General features: G+C 36.8%; 1 protein-coding gene across 1 annotated transcript in view; it reads left to right on the top strand.

Moving 5' to 3' along the window:
• RGS22 (regulator of G protein signaling 22) overlaps positions 1-25,674 on the top strand; it is a 181,304-nt gene that overhangs the window by 144,971 nt on the left and 10,659 nt on the right. The window contains exons 24-27 of the mRNA XM_073794632.1: positions 5,144-5,242; positions 9,710-9,803; positions 9,921-9,999; positions 11,144-11,182. Coding sequence (XP_073650733.1) covers positions 5,144-5,242; positions 9,710-9,803; positions 9,921-9,999; positions 11,144-11,165 — 294 coding nt within the window. The 3' untranslated portion in view covers positions 11,166-11,182. The remainder of the gene's footprint in view (positions 1-5,143; positions 5,243-9,709; positions 9,804-9,920; positions 10,000-11,143; positions 11,183-25,674) is intronic.

The raw sequence follows: 25,674 nt of genomic DNA, 5'->3' as shown, positions 1-25,674 counted from the left end.
AGAGAAGCCACTGCAATGAGAAACCCATGCACCGCAACAAAGAGCAGCCACCGCTCACTGCAATTAGAGAAAGCCTGCGCGCAGCAACAAAGACCCAACTCAGCCAAAAAGAATAAATATATTTAAAATAAATAAAGTAAAAAAAAAAGATTGCTTTGGCTATTTGGTGTTCCTGAGTTTCTGCATTTATGATTTGGAGTATTTCATATATGAAAATGTTCGTGTAGGGATATTTTATCCACTTTGGACTCCTATGTTAGAGTTTTCCTCTGATTCATGCTTAGATTTCTTGGACAGTAGTGTCATCAGCTAAAATATTGGAGTTCTCATTTTCTGTTTTATTCTTGTAATGGTTTTATATGCATATCACCTGCCATTTTCTGCTCATTTTGAAATGTCTTATATTTTCCTCAACCACCAATAATAGGGAGCAATCAGAACTCTTATACACTATGGATGGGACTGTACATTGATAGTCACTTTAGAAAACAATTTGACTTTATCCAGTAAATTAAAAGATGCACTTAGCCTTCAACTTATCAAATCTCCTTGAATAATTTATGGACACAGATATCAGGAGACATGCACATGGTTTATAGCACCCATGGCATTCTATAGCAAAAAAAAATCAGAAGCTATTCAAATGTCTGTTAACAGGAGACTGGAAAAACAAATTCATGTAGTAGGATACTGTGCTGTGATGGAAAACAAATAAACTAACCACAATAATAAACATAGATGTATAGCAGGAGCATAATGTTGAGTGGAAAATTTTCAAATGAATAGAACCAGTCAATTCTGCTTATATAAAGTTAAAATTTATATAAAACTAATCAGTACAAATGTGGGAAACTATAAATAAGAAAAAGGAATGATAAACGTAAAAATTCAGTATAGCGGTTACCTTCATGGGTTGGGTGGACATAGATGATGGGATTGGAGAGTGACACAAAGGGGAGCAGAGGTACTGGTGATATTGCATTTCTTAAGCTTTGGTGGTATTGTTGTTATTCATATCTTATGTGAGTGTTATAAATGTTTTTGTAAGTATTTAGTATATAACATTTTTATATGAATGGTGCTACAAAAAATTATCATATTTTCAGAAGCTTATCTTTGGTTGATATATTCTATCATCCGGAGGTTGAGGGTATTTCCAGTACACTCAGGGAATGAGAATCAGGGAAGACATAAGAGTGAGAAAATAGGAAGAGGTGTCTGCAAAATCTTGCTTCTACTGAATCAGTTCTTCAGTGTGGCTTCACATATTTTTGTAGATGTATTTTGAGTTCTTTAACCATGGAGCAAATATATACACATATATATCCCATGTATGGAAATGAAATGTTATTAAACTTAAATATAATTATTTTTGGATTATTTATTTTAACAATTTCTGCAGTTATTTCCCTTCCAGTGGTTTAGGTGATAAATGATAGATCAAATAATACAAAAGCTGATTTCCCCCTCAAACCAACTATGCATCTGGCCCAATCTATGTAATCTGACAAAAAACAGAGTTCACTGAATAAAAATCCTCTCATTTACCTTCTCCAGTCCCTGAGGCAAGTCCATGTCTGACTGAGCTGCTTGAATGTGATCCTAAGTTGGTAGGCTCAGGAAGGAAATATATTTGAAGGGTTGATGTAGGGAGAAAAAATTAGAATGTTGTCTAACATGTATGCTTGGAGCTCTTTTCTGATTCCACCTGTGGCACATGAATAACTTCACCAATCAGATGAGTCTCACGTGAGTCTGCTGCATTTTCTACTAATGTGGCCTAAATATTCTCTCTAAAGAGCTTCCCCTCCTAATCCTTTTCCTGCTTCTTTCACCAGACTTTTACTGATCATCTACTACATAGAGTTTTATTGATCATCTATTCATATTGATCCCTACTACATATGCTAGGGATATGAATATAATTTATATATAGTGTAAGGATAGATAGATGCACACATACACTTAACTGAAAAGAATATAAACAAAAACTGAAATCCCAGAAAATGAGGAATTAATTATTTGTGGGGGAAAGGTAAAGGATCTCAAAGAAAAGGTAAATTTGAGTTAGTCTTAAATAGTAGGATTTTAACAAATGGTTCTAAATATATACTTATTGAATAAAGGATATAGAAGTAAGGAGGATATAAAGATCTCTTACTGTATCCTAAACACTTAGGAAGAACTTCACAGCTCTCTAAGTGTCATCCCAAGTATTTTCAGTTTGCTTAGATATATGACAAACATATTGTCTGAAACAAAAGTTGAAATATACAGTGTGATGAGTGTAGAGAAAATCTGAAATTGCTGCTTTTTCAGAAAATCCAAGATGTATCTTTATATCGTCCATATTATACTTCAGTTATGGAAATGCAAATGTCCTTAAGTGATCTTCTGATCTGTCCATATCTGTCAACTGGTAACTGCTAATAGGGTTAGGTACAAATGTTGACGTTCGTTTTGTAGGGTGAATAATCCTAAAGAAAACATAGGAATTCTACTTCTGAATATTCTTATTTTACACAATAAACATATTGCCATCACTTATTAGTAACTACAAATTTTGCACATGCATTTATTTTAACACAGAAAGTGTAAGCTAAGGAAGACCAGTAGAGTCGACATTTGTTCCAGGATTTTATTGTCAATGAAGACATATGAGGAAATGTTGGAAAAAGTGAATATGGGAAACTCATAATTTTTTTTGTAACGTGAAAATGTGTCCTCTGAAAAAAATCACTTACTATGAAAAATATTGGATTTCCCTAGGTAACCATGGGCATGACTCATAACCCTCTTAACCTCAAATTCATCTATCACCTAATGGTGATGATATTAATCTCATATGATTTGAGAGGGATTCATTGAAATGATATGAATAGAAGAACATGTAAGGTATTCCACTATACAATTGTAAGGTATCATTTGATCTGAGATAACATAGTATAGTGGTTAGGAGTGCAGTTTCTAGAGTCAGACTGCCTGGTTTTGAATCCTAGCCTTATCATCGATCAGTTCTAATATCTCAGGGAAACCAGTTCACTTCCAAAAACCTCTTTTTTTTTCAGGAAAATGAAAATAGTAATAGAAATTACATCACAAGGTAGAATTAAATATAGTATGTGAAGAGTAATACATGTCATAAAGTAAATGTTAGTTATTATCTTTTTAATATCGTAGCAGTAATTGGCCTTCTTTATAATAAAAATACTAATATCAATTATATCCTTCATCTCTCATTCTTATAAAGGAATCAAATGAAACTGGGTAATCTGAAGAAAGTTATGACAGGAGAATCAATCTCATGGAAAACTTTCATGTAGTTTAATATCAAATACTTAAAATGAACAGTGGCAAATTCATTAACAAAGGATCAGTAAAATTTTTTAAATTTTAAATGGCAAAAAACAAGGTTAAAAGACAAATTGGGAAAACATAAAATGTATGATATGTTATAAAAATAAATCATAAATACTCTTAACAAAAAAATAGGGCAAAGGGCATCAACAGGCAATTCTCAAAAGAAATACAAATGATTAAAAGCATTAAAAGGGGGCTTTCCTGGTGGCGCAGTGGTTGAGAGTCTGCCTGCCGATGCAGGGGACACGGGTTCGTGCCCCGGTCCGGGAAGATCCCACATGCCGCGGAGTGGCTAGGCCCGTGAGCCATGGCCACTGAGCCTGTGCGTCCGGAGCCTGTGCTCCGCAACGGGAGAGGCCACAACAGTGAGAGGCCCGCGTAACGGAAAAAGAAAAAAAAAAAGGCATTAAAAGGTGTTCAACCTCAGTAGTAACCAAAGACATGTAGACTGGCAAAGAAGAAAATATCCAGTGTTGGTTGAGGGTATGAGGAAGAGGCCTGCAAATTCATGCATTATTGGAGAAAGTGTAAAATGGTGCTTTGTTTCTGAAGGGCAATTTGACAACTTTTATTGTTTAAAATGTTCATTCTTTTTAATCCGGCAGATAGACGTCTAGACATTTATTCTAAAGGAGAGAATTTTAAAGTGCAGAAAGATGTTTGTATACAGCATTGTTTATAATAGTAAAAATTTTTAATGACTTAAATTTCTAATAGCAGGTATTGTTTAAATCATCTATGGTACATTCCTTTACTAGAATATTATTCACCTGTTTAACTGATAATGTAGTTTATTCTTTAATCATTCAACAAATATTTGAGTGTATGAGACCATTCAGGTCTTCTATGATGGCACAGTGCTTAAGAATCTGCCTGCGAATGCAGGGAACACGGGTTCAAGCCCTGGTCCGGGAAGATCCCACATGCCACGGAACAACTAAGCCCATGTGCCACAAGTACTGAGCCTGCACTCTAGAGCGCAAGAGCCACAACTACTGAGCCCACGTGCCACAACTACTGAAGCTCACATGCCTAGAGCCCGTGTTCCACAACAAGAGAAGCCACCGCAATGGGAAGCCCGCACACAGCAAGGAAGACTAACCCCCGCTCCCTGCAACTAGAGAAAGCCCGTGTGCAGCAATGAAGACCCAACACAGCCAAAAATAAAACTAAATAATTTTTTTTAAAAAGACCATTCATCCAGTGAAAATGATGATGTAATTTATGCATTCCATCATCCAACAAATATTTAAGTATATACTCTGTGTTCTGCAGTAGGCATACTTGGTGAATGATACAAAGACCCTGCCCTTATATTCCTGTTCTTTATTTATTCACAGAGAAATGTTTTCATGATATTTTTCATGAAAAAGCAGATTTTAAAAGTTTGTATACTGTGATTCCATTTATATGAAATTTAGCTAATAAAATATCAATATTCAAGTTATAGATTATATCTAAGCATTTGTCTAGTGAGAAGTTTGGATGGATGTTCATGAAAATGTAGTGGTTTTTCTTGGAAGCTAGAATTTGGAGGTGATTATTACATTCTACTTTATAATTTCTCTCATTTATTTTTTAATATTTTTATATTAGTATGAAAGAAATTAAAGATCATAACAGTAGAATATGTCATATTCATGACATTGACTTGATGAAACCTTGTGGTGTGGTGCTTACCACAAAATATTTTTTCATAAGATGTTATGACTTCTGAACTGTAAGTTTATGTTAATATAGTGTTACCCATTTTTTGGAATAATTTAATTTAATATAATTACAGGATGGAATCAAACAATATCCAAGTACTTCAGGATCTGCTATCAAAACAGCTGCTTTAATCAGTGACCCAGGTTTAGGCCAGCAAGCATACGGCCAACAGGTAAGCAGGAAAGATATCACTTCTTCTGTAGAGCAATGGATAGCAGAATGCAAAGGATCATGAGAGATTACTACAAGCAACTATATGCCAATAAAATGGACAACATGGAAGAAATGTACAAATTCTTAGAAAAGCACAACCTTCTGAGACTGAAACAGGATGAAATAGAAAATATAAACAGACCAAACACAAGCACTGAAATTGAAACTGTGATTCAAAATCTTCCAACAAACAAAAACCCAGGACCAGATTGCTTCACAGGCGAATTCTATCTCACATTTAGAGAAGAGCTAACACCTATCCTTCTCAAACTCTTCCAAAATATAACAGAGGGAGGAACACTCTGAAACGCATTCTATTAGGCCACCATCACCCTGATACCAAAACCAGACAAAGATGTCACAAAAAAAGAAAACTACAGGCCAATATCACTGATGAAAATAGATGCAAAAATCCTCAACAAAATACTAGCAAAGAGAATCCAACAGCACATTAAAGGGATCATAAACCATGATCAAGCAGGGTTTATCCCAGAAGTGCAAGGATTCATCAATATACGCAAATCAATCAATGTGATACACCATATTACCAAACTGAAGGATGAAAACCATATGATCATCTCAATAGGTGCAGAAAAAGCTTTTGACAAAATTCAACATCGATTTATGATAAAACACCATCCAGAAAGTAGGCATAGAGGGAACGTACCTCAACGTAATAAAGGCCATATATGACAAACCAAGAGCCAGCATCGTTCTCAATGGTGAAAATTGAAACTATTTCCACTAAGGTCAGGAACAAGACAAGGTTGCCCACTCTCACCGCTATTATTCAACATAGTTTTGGAAGTCTTAGCCACAGAAATCAGAGAAGAAAAAGAAATAAAAGGAATCCAAATTGGAAAAGAAGAAGTAAAACTGACACTGTTTGCAGATGACATGGTGCTGTACATAGAGAATCCTAAAGATGCCACCAGAAAACTACTAGAGCTAATTAATGAATTTGGTAAAGTAGCAGGATACAAAATTAATGCACAGAAATCTCTTGCATTCCTATACACTAATGATGAAAAACCTGAAAGAGAAATTAAGAAAACACTCCCATTTACCATTGCAACAAAAAGAATAAAATACCTAGGAATAAACCTACCTAAGGAAACAAAGACCTGTATGCAGAAAACTATAAGACACTGTTGAAAGAAATGAAAGATGATAGAAACAGATGGAGAGATATACCATGTTCTTGGATTGGAAGAATCAACATTGTGAAAATGACTATACTACCCAAACAATCTACAGATTCAATGCAATCCTTATCAAACCACCAATGGCATTTTTCAAAAAACTGGGACAAAAAATTTCACAATTTGTATGGAAATACAAAAGTCCCCGAATAGCCAAAACAATCTTGAGAAAGAAAAATGGAGCTGGAGGAGCCAGGCTCCCTGACTTCAGAGTATACTCTAAAGCTACAGTAATCAAGACAGTATGGTACTGGCACAAAAACAGAAATATAGATTGATGGAAAAGGATAGAAAGCCCAGAGATAAACTCACACACATATGGTCACCTTGTCTTTGATAAACGAGGCAAGAATATACAATGGAGAAAAGACAGCCTCTTCAATAAGTGGTGCTGGGAAAACTGGACAGCTACATGTAAAAGAATGAAATTAGAACACTCCCTAACACCATACACAGAAATGCACAAAATGGATTGAAGACCTAAATGTAAGGCCAGACACTATAAAACTCTTAGAGGAAAACATAGGCAGAACACTCTATGACATAAATCACAGCAAGATCCTTTTTGACCCACCTCTTAGAGAAATGGAAATAAAAACAAAAATAAACAAATGGAACCTAATGAAACTTAAAAGCTTTGCAGAGCAAAGGAAACTATATACAAGACGAAAAGACAACCCTCAGAATGGGAGAAAACATTTGCAAACCAAGCCACTGACAAAGGATTAATCTCCAAAATATACAAGCAGCTCATGCAGCTCAATATCAAAGAAACAAACAACCCAATCCAAAAATGGGCAGAAGACCTAAATCGACATTTCTCCATAGAAGATATACAGATTGCCAAGATACACATGACAGGATGCTCAACATCTCTAACCATTAGAGAAATGCAAATCAGAACTACAATGAGATATCACCTCACATCAGGCAGAATGGCCATCATCATGAAATCTACAAACATAAATGCTGGAGAGGGTGTGGAGAAAAGGGAACCCTCTTGCACTGTTGTTGGGAATGTAAATTGATACAGCCACTATGGAGAACATTATCGAGGTTCCTTAAAAAACTAAAAAAGAACTACCATACGACCCAGCAATCCCACTACTGGGCATATACCCTGAGAAAACCATAAGTCAAAAAGAGTCATGTAGCACAATGTTCATTGCAGGACTATTTACAGTAGCCAGGACATGTAAGCAACCTAAGTGTCCATCAACACATGAATGGATAAAGAAGATGTGTCACATATATACAATGGAATATTACTCAGCCATAAAAAGAACTGAAATTGCGTTATTTGCAGTGAGTTGGATGGACCGAGAGAGTGTCATACAGAGGGAAGTAAGTCAGATAAATACAAATACCATATGTTAACACATATATATGGATTCTTTAAAAAAAGGGAAAAGAAAACAAATGGTTCTGAAGAACATAGGGTCAGGACAGGAATAAAGACGCAGAAATAGATAATGGACTTGAGTACATGGGGAAGGGGAAGGGTAATCTGGGACGAAGTGAGAGAGTGGCATGGACATATATACATTACCAATTGTAAAACAGTTAGCTAGTGGGAAGCAGCTGCATAGCACAGGGATATCAGCTAGGTACTTTGTGTCCTCCTAGAGGGGTGGTATAGGGAGGGTTGGAGGGAGACGCAAGTGGGAGGAGATATGGGGATATATGTATACATTTAGCTGATTCACTTTGTTATACAGCAGAAACTAACACCATTGTAAAGCAATTGTACTCCAATAAAGATGTTAAAAAATAAGTAAATTAAAAAACAAAACAAGAAACAACAAATAAGTTTTTCAAGGATGTGCAGAAAATGTAACACTTGTACACTGTTGGTGAGAATGTAAATTGGTGTAACCACTCTGAAAAACAGTACGGAGAGTCCTCAAAAACATAAAACTAGAACTACCATAGAATCCAGCAGTTCCACTACTGAGTATTTGTGAAGAAAACAAAAACACCGGTTCTAAAAGATACATTCACCCCTATGTTCATTGCAAGATTATTTACAGTAGCCAAGATATGGAAGCAACCTAAGTGCCAATCAATATATGAATGGATAAAGAAGAAGTGGTACACACACACACACACACACACACACACACACACACACACCAGAATATTACTCAGCCATAAAATGAATGAAATCCTGCCATTTGTGATAACATGATGGACCTATGGTGTATTACGCTAAGTGAAATAAGTCAGAGATAGACAAATGAACAAACGGAACCAAACAGAAACAGTCTTAGATACAGAGAACAAACAGGTGCCAGAGGGGAGGGTATTGGTAGGAGGAGAGAAATAGGTAAGTGGTAGTGAGAGGTACGAACTTTCAGTTACAAAATAAATGAGTCACAGGTATGAAATGTGTAGTGTGGGAATATAGTCAATAATTATGTAATATCTTTATTGTGACAGATGACAACCAGACTTATCATGGTGATCATTTTTAACATATAGAAATATGGAATCACTGTGTTGTGCACCAGGAACTAGCGTGGTGTTGTAGGTCAATTATACTTCCAAAACAAACAAACTCGGTGAAAAAGAGATCAGATTTGTGGCTACCAGAGGTGGAGGGTGGAGGGAGGGTGAATTAGATGAATGTAATCTAAAGTACAAGTTTTCAGTTATAAGGTAAGTACTAAGTAGGTAATGTACAACATGATAAAAATAGTGAACACTGCTGTATGTTACAAATGAAAACTGTTAAGAGAGTAAATCCTAAGACTTCTCATCATAAGGAAAAAATTCTTTTTTCTATTTCTTTAATATTATATTTATATGAGATGATAGGTGTTTTCCAAACCTCTTGTGATCATTTCATGATGTGTGTAAGTCAAATCATTATTATTGTACACCTTTAACTTAAACAGTGCTATATGTCAATTACATCTCAATAAAACTAGAACAAAATTTAAATTATTAAAAATTTAGGTCAAGGCTATAGAAAAATCCCTTTACTTCATCATAAACATATCTACATAAATGTAGATCCGTAATAATTTTTGGTACCCAGTTAAAAGTTTAAATCAGTAAGTTCTGTTTATGAAAATTCATATAAATTTTTGAAATGTGCACATTTCTTTATATGTTTTCTTCTAGCATAAATGGTTTAAATGAGGGAGCTGATATTATCTTACCTTCGGTTTATTTACTGGGGCAAATATTTCCAAAATTAATTTTGAAAATTGTTTTCTTAGCCAACCTGGTTCTACTCAAAGTACATAGAAGCCTTAGAACAGGAAAGGATTCTTCTTAAAATTCAAGAAGAACTAGAAAGAAAGTTGTTTGCAGGTAATTTTTGCTCTTTGCTTACAGGGTTGCTTTGTTATCTTCTATTACAGATTAATATTAGGGGACTTTGTTAATTATTACTTCACTGTTTCCCTTATTTCTCTTATTTTTGTGCAGCCACACCATCTTTTACAAATTTCAAGTCTACTGCTTCCGCTGTCTTTGAAAAAGACCATATCTTCCCACAACATTCAGAGTGAGTTTCATGTGATAGTCTATCTTCAGTTCTTTCTTCCTTATTGTTAGAACTCTACCTGTCACTTGGCCATCTGAAGAGGGTAGGAAGGGATGAGGACTGATTCCTTCCCAACTGCTCTGACTCCCAAGTTAGGAGAATTTCAGAGTGTGTGTGTTCCGTCTGTCTCTGTTTTTTTCTCCTCTGCTGATGAGGAAAGACTATGACATACACCCAACACTACATCCTATTTCCAGAGTGACAGCACTCATGGAAGTGTATACACTGCTGCTGATAGGTACAAGATAAGTCATAGACTGAATTGATCAGTCCCATCCATGTCTCTCTGACTCACACACTAATGCACGTGCACACCTGCACAGTGCACACACAAAACACACACACACACACACACACACACACATACACTTACACTCTCCAGTAACAAACTGATGGCTAGGAGCACCTTGCCTCCCTTCTGAATGGCACAGTCTCCTGAATAGAAAGGCCCCTGGGGAATGATAATTGATTGCTTCTATCTGCTCCTTATCTAGTCTTCTCTTCCACAAAGAACATTTATGGAAGAGTGGGCTTAGTTTCCCAAGGTTTCCCAAGCTGAATTTTTCTAAGTTCCACTTTCCCAAGATGGGAATATAAGAAAGAACTGAAAATCAAACTGGGGTCCTTCTCTCATACAGATACTGATGTGATTATACAGTTTTGATACTAGCGTTAGAATTTAACAATGCCCTTACAGAGTAGTATACTAGTATAATGTAATGTATGCGTAACCCATTGACCTAATACTTAAAGAACCCTGTAAAAGCCCCCTTTCTCTTATCTTCCATCTTGTAGCTTAGATTTTTGTTTCTGAAAATCCTTAATTTTCTGGTTCTTGGGAGGGTTTGATGAGCAGGCCTTTCTGCTCTTAGCCTGCTCATCTTTTTTCTCTTCTGATTTATCCTACTCACTGTGCCCTCTGTCAGTTCCCCCACCCCATAGACCAACCTCACAGTCCCTCCAACATTTAGGGTGTGCTGACACATTTGTTAACTTTTTTGATCCTTCTTACAACTCTGTGTATGTTTCTGTTTTTGTTGGTTGGGATTTAAATTTTCTCTAGCAGCTTATGTTTCAATCATTTCTTCTTCTTCTTCTTTTGCAGGAATTCTTTAAACCAAATTTAACTAACATGGAAGCTCAAGTGAGTTTTTGACGGTCTGCTTTAGAGCAAGCCTATCATCTAAATAAAGTTTAGCTTGTTTTACTTTCACAGTTTGAAAACGACGTCTCTTCTGTACACACGACATACAAGACTATAAAATTTTTTTTAACTTATTTAGGATAAAATGACTTCTATCTAGGTTAGAAGAATCAAAATGTTTTGCTTATCACCCACGTTAAGGAACTATGTTTTGCTCCTCAAGTAGTCTTCCAACAAATATTCCTTGAGCACTCACTATACAGTTGACCCTTGCACAACACAGGTTTGAACTGCACAGGTCCACTTATATGCAGATATTTTTCAATAGTAAACATTACATTACTGCAAGATCTGTGGTTGGTTGAATCCACAGATGCAGAACTGCGCATACAGAGGAACCGTGGATACAGGGGCTTACTATAAGTTATACACAGATTTTCAACTTTGTGAAGGGTTCAGTACCCCTACCCTCTGTGTTGTTCAAGGGTTAGCTGTATTTGGTTAGCAGGTATATTCAGCAAGTGCTTAGGGGACTAACATTCCTAGCAATAAATTGACCCAAAACATAGAGGGAAAAGCCTTCCCCACCTTATCCCTATCCCTATCCCACTCTAAAGAAACCGTGTATTAAAGCAGTGAGAACCAGACTTTAGTGTGCATAAGACTCACTGTAACATTTGCTAGCAATGCCGATTCCTGGGCTCACTCTCTGAGAGTCTGATTCAGTAGTTCTTGAGCAGAACCCAGGAATCTCCCTCTTTAATGGACATCCTAGTTGTGTGTGTGATATGGGCATTCCACAGAGCCACTCTTTGAGATAAACTGTTAGGGTAGCAAGAGAAGACCTTTAAACGGCAAAAGTCCTCTTATTAACTGGAGTTACACTTATAGCAGAGAGAACCCAGACATACATCCTCCTATCCTCTTTCCTGGAGGGAAAGGAGAATCTGAAATAAATGATCTGGGAGGATGAACCTTCACCATCTGTTGGCCTCAGGACTCAGAAGCTCCAAGGACTGTGACCTGGCTTAGCAGGTTGGAAGCCTTAGACTTTCACCTTATTATGATCCCAGAAAGTATATTCAAAATAGGAACTACCATTCCTAATTCTCTAAACAGTTAGACATTGTAAAGAGGGGAAGTATCAGGAGGCACACTTCAAAGATCATTTTTCTTCTAAAGCAGTGGTTTTTTGGACACTTTTTTTAAAAGCATTGGAACCCTGTAGTTGCCTCTGCTCCCATACTCCTCTATACCCCATGTTGGCCAAGAAGTTTGAATCTCTTTTCCATTCATTGCCTTTGTTTTTTGTGTTTTTTTTTTTTTTTGATTCCATTCCTTTTCTGCCTTCTTTTGATTTTAACTGATCATTTTACGTGATTCCATTTTCTCTCAGCATATCAATTATACTTCTTCTTAAAATTTTCTTGTTGGTTGCCCCTAGAGTTTACAATATACATTTACAGCTAATAAAAATCCACTTTCAAATAATACTCTGCTGCTTCATGGGTAATGCAAGTACCTTTTAACAGAATTTTCCAATTTCTCCCTCCTGTCGCTTATCATATTGCTGTCAATGAATTCACTTATCCATAAGCTGTAATCACTGAATGCATTATTGCTGTCATTATTTTGAGCAAACTGTTTTCTCCTAGGTCAATAAAGAATAAGAAAAATAAAAGTTATTATTTTACCTTCATTTATTCCTTCTCTAATGGTCTTTTCTTCTTTGTGTAGATCTGAGTTTCTGACATACCATTTTCCTTCTCTCTGAAGAACTTCTTTTAAAATTTCTTTCAAAGAAGGTCTGTTGTTTGCCTTAGGACATCTTTATTTCTCCTTAACTTTTGAAGGATAATTTCACCAGATAAAAAATTATAGGTTAGTGGGGTTTTTTCTTTCAACCCTTCAAATACTTCACTTTCTTCTTGCTTGCATGGTTTCTGAAGAGAAGGCAAATGCAATTCTTTTCTTGTCCCCCGGCTTCTTTCAAGATTTTCTCTTCATCTTTGATTTTCCACAATTCAAATACTATATGTCTAGGTGTAGATTTTTTTGTATATGTCCTGCTTGTGATCTCTGAGATTACTGGATCAGTAGTTTCATGTCTGTCATTAATTTTGAAAAACTCTGTCATTATTACTTCAAATATTTCCTCTGTTCCTTTCTTTTTTTTCTTCCACTATTTCTATTACATATATCTTGTACCTTTTGTAATTGTCCCATAGTTCTTGGATATTCTATTCTGTCTCTTTCATTGCTTTTTTCCTCTTTGCATTTCAGTTTTGGAATTTTCTACTGACCTCTTTTCAAGCTCACTGATTCTTCCCACAGCTGTATCTAGTCTATTGATGAACCCATCCAAGGCATTCTTCATTTCTATTTCAGTGTTTTCAATTACTAGCATTTCCTTTTGATTCTCTGTTTGAATGTCCATCTCTCTGCTTACATTATTCAGACGTTCTTACATATTGTACACTTTTTTTTATTAGATCTGTTAGCATATTAATCATAGTTATTATAAATTGCTGGTCTGATAATTCCAAAATCTCTGCCATATCTGAGTCTGATTCTGATGCTTGCTTTTTGTCTCTTCATACTGTGGGGTTTTTTTTTGCCTTTTAGCATGCTTTATAGCATTTTGTTGAAAGTAACATATGATGCATCAGGTAAAAGGAACTGAGGCATATGGGCACTTAGTGTGTGAGGTTTTATGTTTATCTGGCTAGGAGTTAGGCTGTATTTAATGTTTGCTATAGCTGTGGTGTTAGTGGCTGAAATTTCCTCTCATTTTTTATCTCCTCTGTTGTTTTGGGTTTTCCTAGAGATTCCTTCATAGGGTCTGAGGTTTGCAGTTCTTTTATCTGTAATCCCTGTTATTATACAGGAGCACTATTAATGTGGTAGTAGAATGTGAGATAAAAAGTGTTTTCTAGTCCCCTGAGTAGATCTCAGTCCGTTAGTGAGCCTGAGTTGGATATTTCCCTTCTCCCGTGTCAGTTAGGCTATGGGAAAACAACAGTCTGTTAGGCTTTGGCAAAATAGTTTCCCTTGAGGGCAGGCCTTGTTAGGAAGACCAGAGAACTCTGGGTGTATTCCAATATGGTTCCTCTATCCTTCCCCATACCAGAAGCAGGAGGGGATTTTTCTCTGATCTTTACAATGAGAACCCAGTGGAGCTCCTGGAAGTAAAATTCAAGAATGTGGTGATGGGGCAGGGAGGAGGGTATGGAAGCTAAGGGCCCCCTTGGATTTTTAACTCTCAAGCTATTCTACACTGAGCCTTGAGAAATTCATCAACTACCATTTAAAGTTTTCCTACTGAGGAGATTGGCTCAAGATGGCAGACTAGAAGGACATGCTCTCACTACCTCTTTTGAGAACACCAGAATCACAACTAACTGCTGAACAATCATCAACAAGAAGACACTGGAACTCACCAAAAAAGATACCCCACATGCAAAGACAAAGGAGAAGCCACAATGAGATGGTAGGAGGGATGCAATCACAATAAAATCAAATCCCAGAACTGCTGGGTGGGTGACTTACAAACTGGAGAACACTTATACCACAGAAGTCCACCCACTGAAGTGAAGGTTCTGAGCCCCACATCAGGCTTCTGAACCTGGGGGGTCCGGCAACGGGAGGAAGAATTCCTAGAGAATCAGACATTGAAGGTTAGTGGGATCTGATTGTAGAACTTCAACAGAACTTGGGGAAACAGAGACTCCACTCTTGTAGGGCACACACAAAGTAGTGTGCACACTGGGACACAGGGGAAGGAGCAGTGACCCCATAGGAGACGGAACTAGACCTACTAGCTAGTGTTGGAGGGTCTCCTGCAGAGGCAGGGGGAGGCTGTACCTCACTGTGATGACAAGGACACTGGCAATAGAAGCTCTGGGAAGTACTCCTTGGTGTGAGCCCTCCCAGAGTCTGCCATTAGCGAAATCAAAGAGCCCAGGTAGGCTTGTGTTGGGTTGCCTCAGGCCAAACAACCAAGAGGGAGGGAACCCAGTTCCACCCATCAGAAGACCAGCGGATTAAAGTTTTACTGTGCTCTGCCCACCAGAGCAACAGCCAGCTCTACCCACCACCAGTCCCTCCCATCAGGAAAATTACACAAGCCCCTTAGATAGCCTCATCCACCAGAGGGCAGACAGCAGAAGCAACAAGAACAACAATCCTGCAGCCTGTGGAACAAAAACCACATTCATAGAAAGATAGACAAGATGAAAAGGCAGTGAGCTATGTACCAGATGAAGGAACAAGAAGAAACCTCAAAAAAACTAAATGAAGTGGAGAAAGGCAACCTTCCAGAAAAAGAATTCAGAATAATGATAGTGAAGATGATCCAGGACCTCAGAAAAACAATGGAGGCAAAGATGGAGAAGATACAAGAAATGTTTAACAAAGACCTAGAAGAATTAAATAACAAACAGAGATGAACAATACAACAACTGAAATGAAAACTAAACTAGAAGGAATCAATAGCAGAATAACTGAGGCAGAAGAACGGATAAGTGACCTGGAACACAGAGTGGTGAAATTCACTGCTGCGGAAGAGAATAAAGAAAAAAGAATGAAAAGAAATGAAGACAGCCTAAGAGACCTCTGGGACAACATTAAATGCAACAACATTCGCATTACAGGGGTTCCAGTAGAACAAGAGAGAGAGAAAGGACCAGAGAAAATATTTGAAGAGATTATAATTGAAAACTTCCCTAACATGGGAAAGGAAATAGCCACCCAAGTCCAGGAAGCACAGAGAGTCCCATACAGGATAAACCAAAGGAGAAACATGCTGAGACACTTAATAATCAAATTGGCAAAAATTAAACACAAAGAAAAATTATTGAAAGCAGCAAGGGAAAAATGACAAATAGCATACAAGGGAGCTCCCATAAAGTTAACAGCTGATTTCTCAGCAGAAACTCTAGAAGCCAGAAGGGACTGGCATGATATACTTAAAGTGATAAAAGGGAAGAACCTACAACCAAGATTACCTGGCAAGGATCTCATTCATATTCGATGGAGAAATCAAAAGCTTTACAGACAAACAAAAGGTAAGAGAATTCAGCACCACCAAACCAGATCTACAACAAATGCTAAAGGAACTTCTCTAAGTGGGAAACACAAAAGAAGAAAAGGACCTACAAAAACAAACCCAAAACAATTAAGAAAATGGTCATAGGAACATACATATCAATAATTACCTTAAACCTGAATGGATTAAGTGCTCCAACCAAAAGACACAGGCTTGCTGAATGGATACACAAACAAGACCCATATATATGCTGTCTACAAGAGACCCACTTCAGACCTAGGGACACATAGAGACTGAAAGTGAGGGGATGGACAAAGATATTGCATGCAAATGGAAATCAAAAGAAAGCTGGAGTAGCAACACTCAGATAAAATAGACTAAAACAAAGAATGTTACAAGAGACAAAGAAGGAAACTACATAATGCTCAAGGGATCAATCCAAGAAGATATAACAGTTATAAATATGTATGCGCCCAACATAGGAACACCTCAATACATAAGGCAACTGCTAATAGCTATAAAAGAGGAAATTGACAGTAACACAATAATAGTGGGGGACTTTAACACCTCACGTGCACCAATGGACAGAACATCCAAACAGAAAATTAATGAGGAAACACAAGCTTTAAATGACACAATAGACCAGATAGATTTAATTGATATTTATAGGACATTCCACCAAAAAACAGCAGATTACACTTTCTTCTTTTTGTAGTTATTTCTGAGATATACATTTTAAAGTAATAACTAGAATTATGACTTGTAACATTATACCAGAACATATAAGATTTTTAGAAATTTCATGTAATGTCTGAAACATTTATATTAACATATTTCCATACAAATAACCCAAAGAAAGTTTAGCACTAGTTGTCTTTTTGTTTGTATGTTTTTTTATACTGTAGGTTCTTCTTAGTCATCAATTTTATTCACATCAGTGTATACATGTCATTCCCAATCGCCCAATAGAGCACACAACAATCCCAAACCCACCGTGGTTTTCCCCCCTTGGTGTCCATACGTTTGTTCTCTACATCTCTGTCTCAACTTCTTCCCTGCAAACCGGTTCATCTGTACCATTTTTCTAGGTTCAACATACATGCATTAATATACGATACTTGTTTTTCTCTTTCTGACTTACTTCACTCTGTTTGACAGTCTCTAGATCCATCCACATCTCAACAAATGACTCAATTTCATTCCTTTATATGGCTGAGTAATATTCCATTGTTTATATGTACCACAACTTCTTTATCCATTCATCTGTCGATGGGCATTTATGTTGCTTCCATGACTTGCCTATTGTAAATAGTGCTGCAATGAACATTGGGGTGCATGTGTCTTTTGGAATTATGGTTTTCTCTGGGTATATGCCCAGTAGTGGGATTGCTGGATCATATGGTAATTCTACTTTTTGTTTGTTTGTTTGTTTTTTTCAGTATGCGGGCCTCTCACTGTTGTGGCCTCTCCTGTTGCGGAGCACAGGCTCTGGACGCGCAGGCTCAGTGGCCATGGCTCACAGGCCCAGCCACTCTGCGGCATGTGGGATCTTCCTGGACCAGGGCATGAACCCATGTCCCCTGCATCGACAGGCGGACTTTCAAACCCTGCGCCACCATTGAAGCCCTATTTTTAGTTTTTAAGGAACATCCATACTGTTCTCCATAGTGGCTGTATCAATTTACATTGCCACCAACAGTGCAATAGGGTTCCCTTTTCTCCACACCCTCGCCAGCATTTGTTGTTTGTAGATTTTCTGATGATACCCATTCTAACTGGTGTGAAGTGATACCTCATTGTAGTTTTTGCTTGTTTGTTTGTTTTGTGGTACGCGGGCCTCTCACTCTTGTGGCCTCTCCCATTGCAGAGCACAGGCTCCGGATGCGCAGGCTCAGCACCCATGGCTCACTGGCCTAGCCGCTCCACGGCATGTGGAATCCTCCCGGACTGGGGCACAAACCTGTGCCCCCTCCATCGGCAGGCGGACTCTCAACCACTGCGCCAACAGGGTAGCCCCTCTCATTGTAGTTTTGCTTTGCATTTCTCTAATAATTAGTGATGTTGAGCAGCTTTTCATGTGCTTCTTGGCCATCTGTATGTCTTCTATGGAGAAATGTCTATTTAAGTATTCTGCCTATTTTTGAATTGAGTTGTTTGTTTCATTAATATTGAGCTGCATGAGCCATTTATATTTTTGGAGATTAATCCTTTGCCCAATGATTCATTTGCAAATATATTCTCCCATTCTGTGGGTTGTCTTTTCGTCTTGTTTATGGTTTCCTTTGCTGTGCAAAAGCTTTTAAGTTTCATTAGGTCCCATTTATTTATTTTTGTTTTTATTTCCATTACTCTAGGAGGTGGATCAAAAAAGATCTTCCTGTGATTTATGTCAAAGAGTGTTCTTCCTATGTTTTCCTCTAAGAGTTTTATAGTATCTGGTCTTACATTTAGGTCTAATCCACTTTGAGTTTATTTTTGTGTATGATGTTAGGGAGTGTTCTAATTCATTCTTTTACACGTAGCTGTCCACTTTTCCCAGCACCACTTATTGCAGACACTGTATTTTCTCCATTGTATATCCTTGCCTCCTTTGTCATAGATTAGTTGACCATAAGTGTGTGGGTTTACCTCTGGGCTTTCTATCTTGTTCCATTGATCTATGTTTCTGTTTTTGTGCCAGTACCATATTGTCTTGATTACTGTAGCTTTGTAATATACTCTGAAGTTAGGGAGTCTGATTCCTCCAGCTCCGTTGTTTTCCTTCAAGACTGCTTTGGCTATTCAGAGTCTTTTGTGTCTCCACATAAATTTTAAGATGATTTGTTCTAGTTCCGTAAAAAATGCCATTGGTAATTTGATAGGGATTGCAGTGAATCTGTAGATTGCTTTCAGTAGTATAGTCATTTGCACAATATTGATTCTTCCAATCCAAGAACATGGTATGTCTCTCCATCTGTTGGTATCTTTAATTTCTTTCATCAGTGTCTTATAGTTTTCTGCGTACAGGTCTTTTGTCTCCCTAGGTAGGTTTATTCCTAGGTATTTTATTCTTTTTGTTGCCATGGTAAATGGGAGTGTTTCCTTAATTTCTTTTTCAGATTTTTCATCATTAGTGCATAGGAATTCAAGAGATTTCTGTGCATTAATTTTGTATCCTGCAACTTTACCAGATACATTGGTTAGCTCTAGTAGTTTCCTGGTGGCATTTTTAGGATTCTATATGTATAGTATAATGTCATCTGAGAACAGTGATAGTTTTACTTCTTCTTTTCCAATTTTTATTACTTTTATTCCTTTTTCTTTTCTGATTGCCGTAGCTAGGACTTTGAAAACTATGTTGAATAATAGTGGTAAGAGTGGACATCCTTGTCTCGTTCCTGATCTTAGAGGAAATACTTTCAGTTTTTCACAATTGAGAATGATGTTTGCTGTGGGTTTGTCGTATATGGCCTTTATTATGTTGAGGTAGGTTCCCTCTATGCCCACTTTCTGGAGAGTTTTTATTTTAAATGGGTATTGCATTTTGTCAAAATATTTTTCTGCATCTATTGAGATGATCATATGGTTTTTCTTCTTCAATTTGTTGATATGGTGTATCACATTAATTGATTTGCGTATATTGGAGAATACTTGCATTCCTGGGATAAACCCCACTTGATCATGGTGTATGATCCTTTTAATGTGTTGTTGGATTCTGTTTGCTACTACTTTGTTCTGGATTTTTGCGTCTATATTCATCAGTGATATTGGTCAGTATTTTTTTTTGTCGTATCTTTGTCTGGTTTTGGTATCAGGGTGAATGTGGCCTCATAGAATGAGTTTGGGAGTGTTCCTCCCTCTGCAATCTTTTGGAAGAATTTGAGAAGGATGGGTGTTGGCTCTTCTATAAATGTTTGATAGAATTCCCCTGTGAAGCCATCTGGTCCTGGACTTCTGTTTGTTGGAATATTTTTAAACACAGTTTCAAATTCTTTACTTGTGACTGGTCGGGTCATATTTTCTATTTCTTCCTGGTTCAGTCGTGGAAGGTTATACCTTTCTAAGAATTTTTCCATTTCTTCCAGGTTGTTCATTTTATTGGCATAGAGTTGCTTATAGTGGTCTCTTAGGATGATTTGTATTTATGCAGTGTCTGTTGTAACTTCTACTTTTTATTTCTAATTTTGATTTGAGTCCTCACCATCTTATTCTTGATGAGTCTGGCTAATGGTTTATCAATTTTGTTTATCTTCTCAAAGAATCAGCTTTTGGTTTCCTGGTCTTTGCTATTGTTTCCTTTGTTCCTATTTCATTTCTTTCTGCTCGGATCTTTATGATTTCTTTCCTTCTGCTAACTTGGGTTTTGTTTGTTCTTCTTTGTCTAGTTCCTTTAGGTGTATGGTTAGATTGTTTATTTGAGGTTTTTTCTTGTTTCTTGAGGTAGGCTTGTATAGCTATACACTTCCCTCTTAGAAGTGCTTTTGCTGCATCCCATAGGTTTTGGATCATTGGGTTTTCATTTTCATTTGTCTCTAGGTATTTTTTGATTTCCTCTTTGATTTCTTCAGTGATCTCTTGGTTATTTAGTAACGTATTGTTTAACCTCCATGTGTTTGTGTTTTTTATGTTTTTTCCCCTCTAATTGATTTCTAATCACAAAGTGTTGTTTGTGGTCAGAAAAGATGCTTGATATGATTTCAATTTTATTAAACTTACTGAGGCTTGATTTGTGAGCCAAGATATGATCTATCCTGGAGAATGTTCCATGCGCACTTGAGAAGAAAGTGTAATCTGCTGTTTTTGTATGGAATGTCCAATAAATATCAATTAAATCTATCTGGTCTTTTCTGTCATTTAAAGCTTCTGTTTCCGTATTTATTTTCATTTTGGATTATCTGTCCATTAGTGTAAGTGAAGTGTTAAAGTCCCCCACTATTATTGAGTTACTGTCGATTTCCTCTTTATAGCTGTTAGCAGTGGCCTTATGTAGTCTTTATTTTAAAGCCTATTTTGTCTGATATGAGTATTGCTATTCCAGCTTTCTTTTGATTTCCATTTGCATGGAATAACTTTTTCCATCTCCTCACTTTCAGTCTGTATGTGTCCCTAGGTCTGAAGTGGGTCTCTTGTAGACAGCATATATATGGGTCTTATTTTTGTATCCATTCAGCAAGCCTGTGTCTTTTGGTTGGAGCATTTAATCCATTCATGTTTAACGTAATTATTGATATGTATGTTCCTGTAACCATTTTCCTAATTGTTTTGGGTTTGTTTTTGTAGGTCCTTGTCTTCTCTTGTGTTTCCCACTTAGAGAAGTTCCTTTAGCATTTGTTGTAGACCTGGTTTGGTGGTGCTGAATTCTCTTACCTTTTGTTTGTCTGTAAAGCTTTTGATTTCTCCATCGAATCTGAATGAGATCCTTGCCAGGTAATCTTGGTTGTAGGTTCTTCCCTTTTATCACTTTAAGTATATCATGCCAGTCCATTCTGGCTTCTAGAGTTTCTGCTGAGAAATCAGCTGTTAACCTTATGGGAGTTCCCTTGTATGTTATTTGTCATTTTTCCCTTGCTGCTTTCAATAATTTTTCTTTGTGTTTAATTTTTGCAAATTTGATTATTACGTGTCTCAGTGTGTTTCTCCTTGGGTTTATCCTGTATGGGACTCTATGCACTTCCTGGACTTGGGTGGCTATTTCCTTTCCTTTTTTATGGAAGTTTTCTCTGGTCCTTTCTCTCTCTCTTGTTCCCCTGTAATGCGAATGTTGTTGCGTTTAATGTTGGCCCAGAGGTCTCTTAGGCTGTCTTCATTTCTTTTCATTCTTTTTTCTTTATTCTGTACCACAGCAGGGAATTCCACCATTCTGTCTTCCAGGTCACATATCCCTTCTTCTGCTTCAGTGTTTTCTGCTATTGATTCCTTCTAGTTTAGTTTTCATTTCAGTTATTGTATTGTTCATCTCTGTTTCTTTGTTCTTTAATTCTTCTAGGTCTTTGTTAAACATTTCTTGCATTTTCTGGATCTTTGCCTCCATTGTTTTTCCAAGGTCCTGGATCATCTTCACTATCATTATTCTGAATTCTTTTTCTGGAAGGTTGCCTATCTCCACTTCATTTAGTTGTTTTTATGAGGTTTTTTCTTGTTCCTTCATCTGGTACATAGTCCTCTGCCTTTTCATCTTGTCTATCTTTCTGTGAATGTGGTTTTTGTTCCACAGGCTGCAGGATGGCAGTTCTTTTTACCTCTGTTGTCCGATTACACTTTCTTCTCTACTGCACATGGAACATTCTCCAGGATAGATCACATCTTGGGTTACAAATCAAGCACCGGAAAATTTAAGAAAATTGAAATTATATCAAGCCTCTTTTCTGACCACAAACGACACTTTGTGATTAGAAATCAATTAGAGGGGAAAAAACGTAAAAAACACAGACATATGGAGGATAAACAATACGTTACTAGATAGCCAAGAGGTCACTGAAGGAATCAAAGAGAAAATCAAAAAATACCTAGAGACAAATGAAAATGAAAACCCAATGATCCAAAACCTATGGGATGCAGCAAAAGCACTTCTAAGAGGGAAGTGTATAGCTATACAAGCCTACCTCAAGAAACAAGAAAGAAATTCAAATAAACAATCTAACCATACACCTAAAGGAACTAGACAAAGAAGAACAAACAAAACCCAAAGTTAGCAGAAGGAAAGAAATCATAAAGATCCGAGCAGAAAGAAATGAAATAGGAACAAAGGAAACAATAGCAAAGACCAAGAAACCAAAAGCTGATTCTTTGAGAAGATAAACAAAATTGATAAACCATTAGCCAAACTCATCAAGAAAAAGAGGGCGAGGACTCAAATCAAAATTAGAAATCAAAAAGTAGAAGTTACAACAGACACTGCATAAATACAAAGCATCCTAAGAGGCCACTATAAGCAACTCTATGCCAATAAAATGAACAACCTGGAAGAAATGGAAAAATTCTTAGAAAGGTATAACCTTCCACGACTGAACCAGGAAGAAACAGAAAATATGAACAGACAAGTCACAAGTAATGAAATTGAAACTGTGTTTTAAAATATTCCAGCAAACAAAAGTCCAGAACCAGATGGCTTCACAGGTGAATTCTGTCAAACACTTACAGAAGAGCTAACACCCATGCTTCTCAAACTCGTCCATAATATTGCAGAGGAAGGAAGACTCAAACTCATTCTATGAGGCCACCATCACCCTCATGCCAAAATCAGACAAAGATACTACAGGAAAAGAAAATTACAGACCAATATCTCTGATGAATATAGATGCAAACATCCTCAGCAAAATAGTAACAAACAGAATCCAACAACACATGAAAAGGATCATACACCATGATCAAGTGGGATTTATCCCAGGGATGCAAGGATTCTTCAATATACACAATCAATGTGAAACACTATATTAACAAGTTGAAGAATAAAAACCATATGATCATCTCAATAGATGCAGAAAAAGCTTTTGATAAATTTCAACCACAATTTATGCTAAATACTCTCCGAAAATTGGCATAGAGGGAACCTACTTCAACATAATGATAGCCATATATGACAAAACCACAGCAAACATCATTCTCAATGGTGAAAAACTGAAAGCATTTCCTCTAAGATCAGGAACGAGACAAGGATGTCCACTCTTACCACTATTATTCAACATAGTTTTGGTAGTCCTAGCCATGGCAATCAGAGAAGAAAAAGAAATAAAAGTAATACAAATTGGAAAAGAACGAGTAAAACTGTCACTGTTTACATTTGACATTATACTATACATAGAGAATCCTAAAAATGCCACCAGAAAACTACAAGAGCTAATCAATGAATTTGGTAAAGTTTCAGGATACAAAATTAATGCACAGAAATCTCTTGCATTACTATACATTACTGATGAAAAATCTGAAAGAGAAATTAAGGAAACACTCCCATTTACCATTGTAACAAAAAGAATAAAATACCTAGGAATAAACCTACCTAGGGAGACAAAAGACCTGTCTGCAGAAAACTGTAAGACACTGATGAAAGAAATTAAAGCTGATACCAACAGATGGAGAGATATACCATGTTCTTAGATTGGAAGAATCAATATTGTGAAAATGACTATACTACTGAAAGCAATCTACAGATTCACTGCAGTCCCTATCAAATTACCAATGGCATTTTTAACAGAAGTACAAGAAAAAAAATCTTAAAATTTGCATGGAGATTCAAAAGACCCCCAATATCCAAAGCAGTCTTGAGGGAAGAAAGCGGAGCTGGAAGAATCAGACTCCCTGACTTCAGACTATACTACAAAGCTACAGTAATCAAGACAATATGGTGCTGGCACAAAAACAGAAATATAGATCAATGGAACAGGATAGGAAGCCCACAGATAATCCTACACACCTATGTCAACTAATCTATGACAAAGGAGGCCAGGATATATAAGCGAGAAAGACAGCCTCCTCAATAAGTGGTGCTGGGAAAACTGGGCAGCTACATGTAATAGAATGAATTAGAACACTCCTTAATAACATACACAAAAATAAATTCACAATGCATTAGAGACCTAAATATAAGACTGGGCACTATAAAACTCTTAGAGGAAAACATGGGAAGAAATCTCTTTGTCATAAATCACAGCAATGTATTTTTTGATCCAGCTCCTAGAGTAATGGAAATAAAAACAAAAGTAAACAAATGGGACCTAATAAAACTTAAAAGCTTTTGCACAGCAAAGGAAAACATAAACAAGACCAAAAGACAACCCTCAATGGGAGAAAATATTTGCGAATGAATCATCGGACAAAGGATTAATCTCCAAACTATATAAACAGCTCATGCAGCTCAATATTAAAAAAACAAACAACCCAATCCAAAAATGGGCAGAAAACTAAATAGGCTTTTCTCCAAAGAAGACATACAGATGGCCAAGAAGCACATGAAAAGCTGCTCAACATCACTAATTATTAGAGAAATGCAAATCCAAACTACAATCAAGTATCACCTCACACCAGTTAGCATAGGCATCATCAGAAAATCTACAAACAACAAATGCTGGAAAGGGTGTGGAGAAAAGGGAACCGTCTTGCACTGTTAGTGGGAATGTAAATTGATACAGCCACTATGGAGAACAGTATGGAGGTTCCTTACAAAACTAAAAGTAGAATTACCCTATGACCCAGCAATGTCACTACTGGGCATATAGCCAGAGAAAACTATAATTCAAAGAGACACATGTGCCCCAATGATCATTGCAGCACTGTTTACAATAGTCAGGTCATGGAAGCAACCTAAATGCCCATCGACAGATGAATGGATATAGAAGATGTGGTACATGTATACAATGGAATATTACTCAGCCATAAAAAGGAATGAAATTGGGTCATTTGTAGAGACATGGATGCATCTAGAGAGTGTCATACAGAGTGAAGTAAGTCAGAAAAAGAAGAACAAATATCA

The sequence above is a fragment of the Tursiops truncatus genome, chromosome 17 (genome assembly GCF_011762595.2).
Source record: "Tursiops truncatus isolate mTurTru1 chromosome 17, mTurTru1.mat.Y, whole genome shotgun sequence".
NCBI classification, from domain to species: domain Eukaryota; kingdom Metazoa; phylum Chordata; class Mammalia; order Artiodactyla; family Delphinidae; genus Tursiops; species Tursiops truncatus.
The sequence above is the reverse complement of the archived record's forward strand: the minus strand, read 5'-3'. Positions and strand labels throughout refer to the sequence as shown.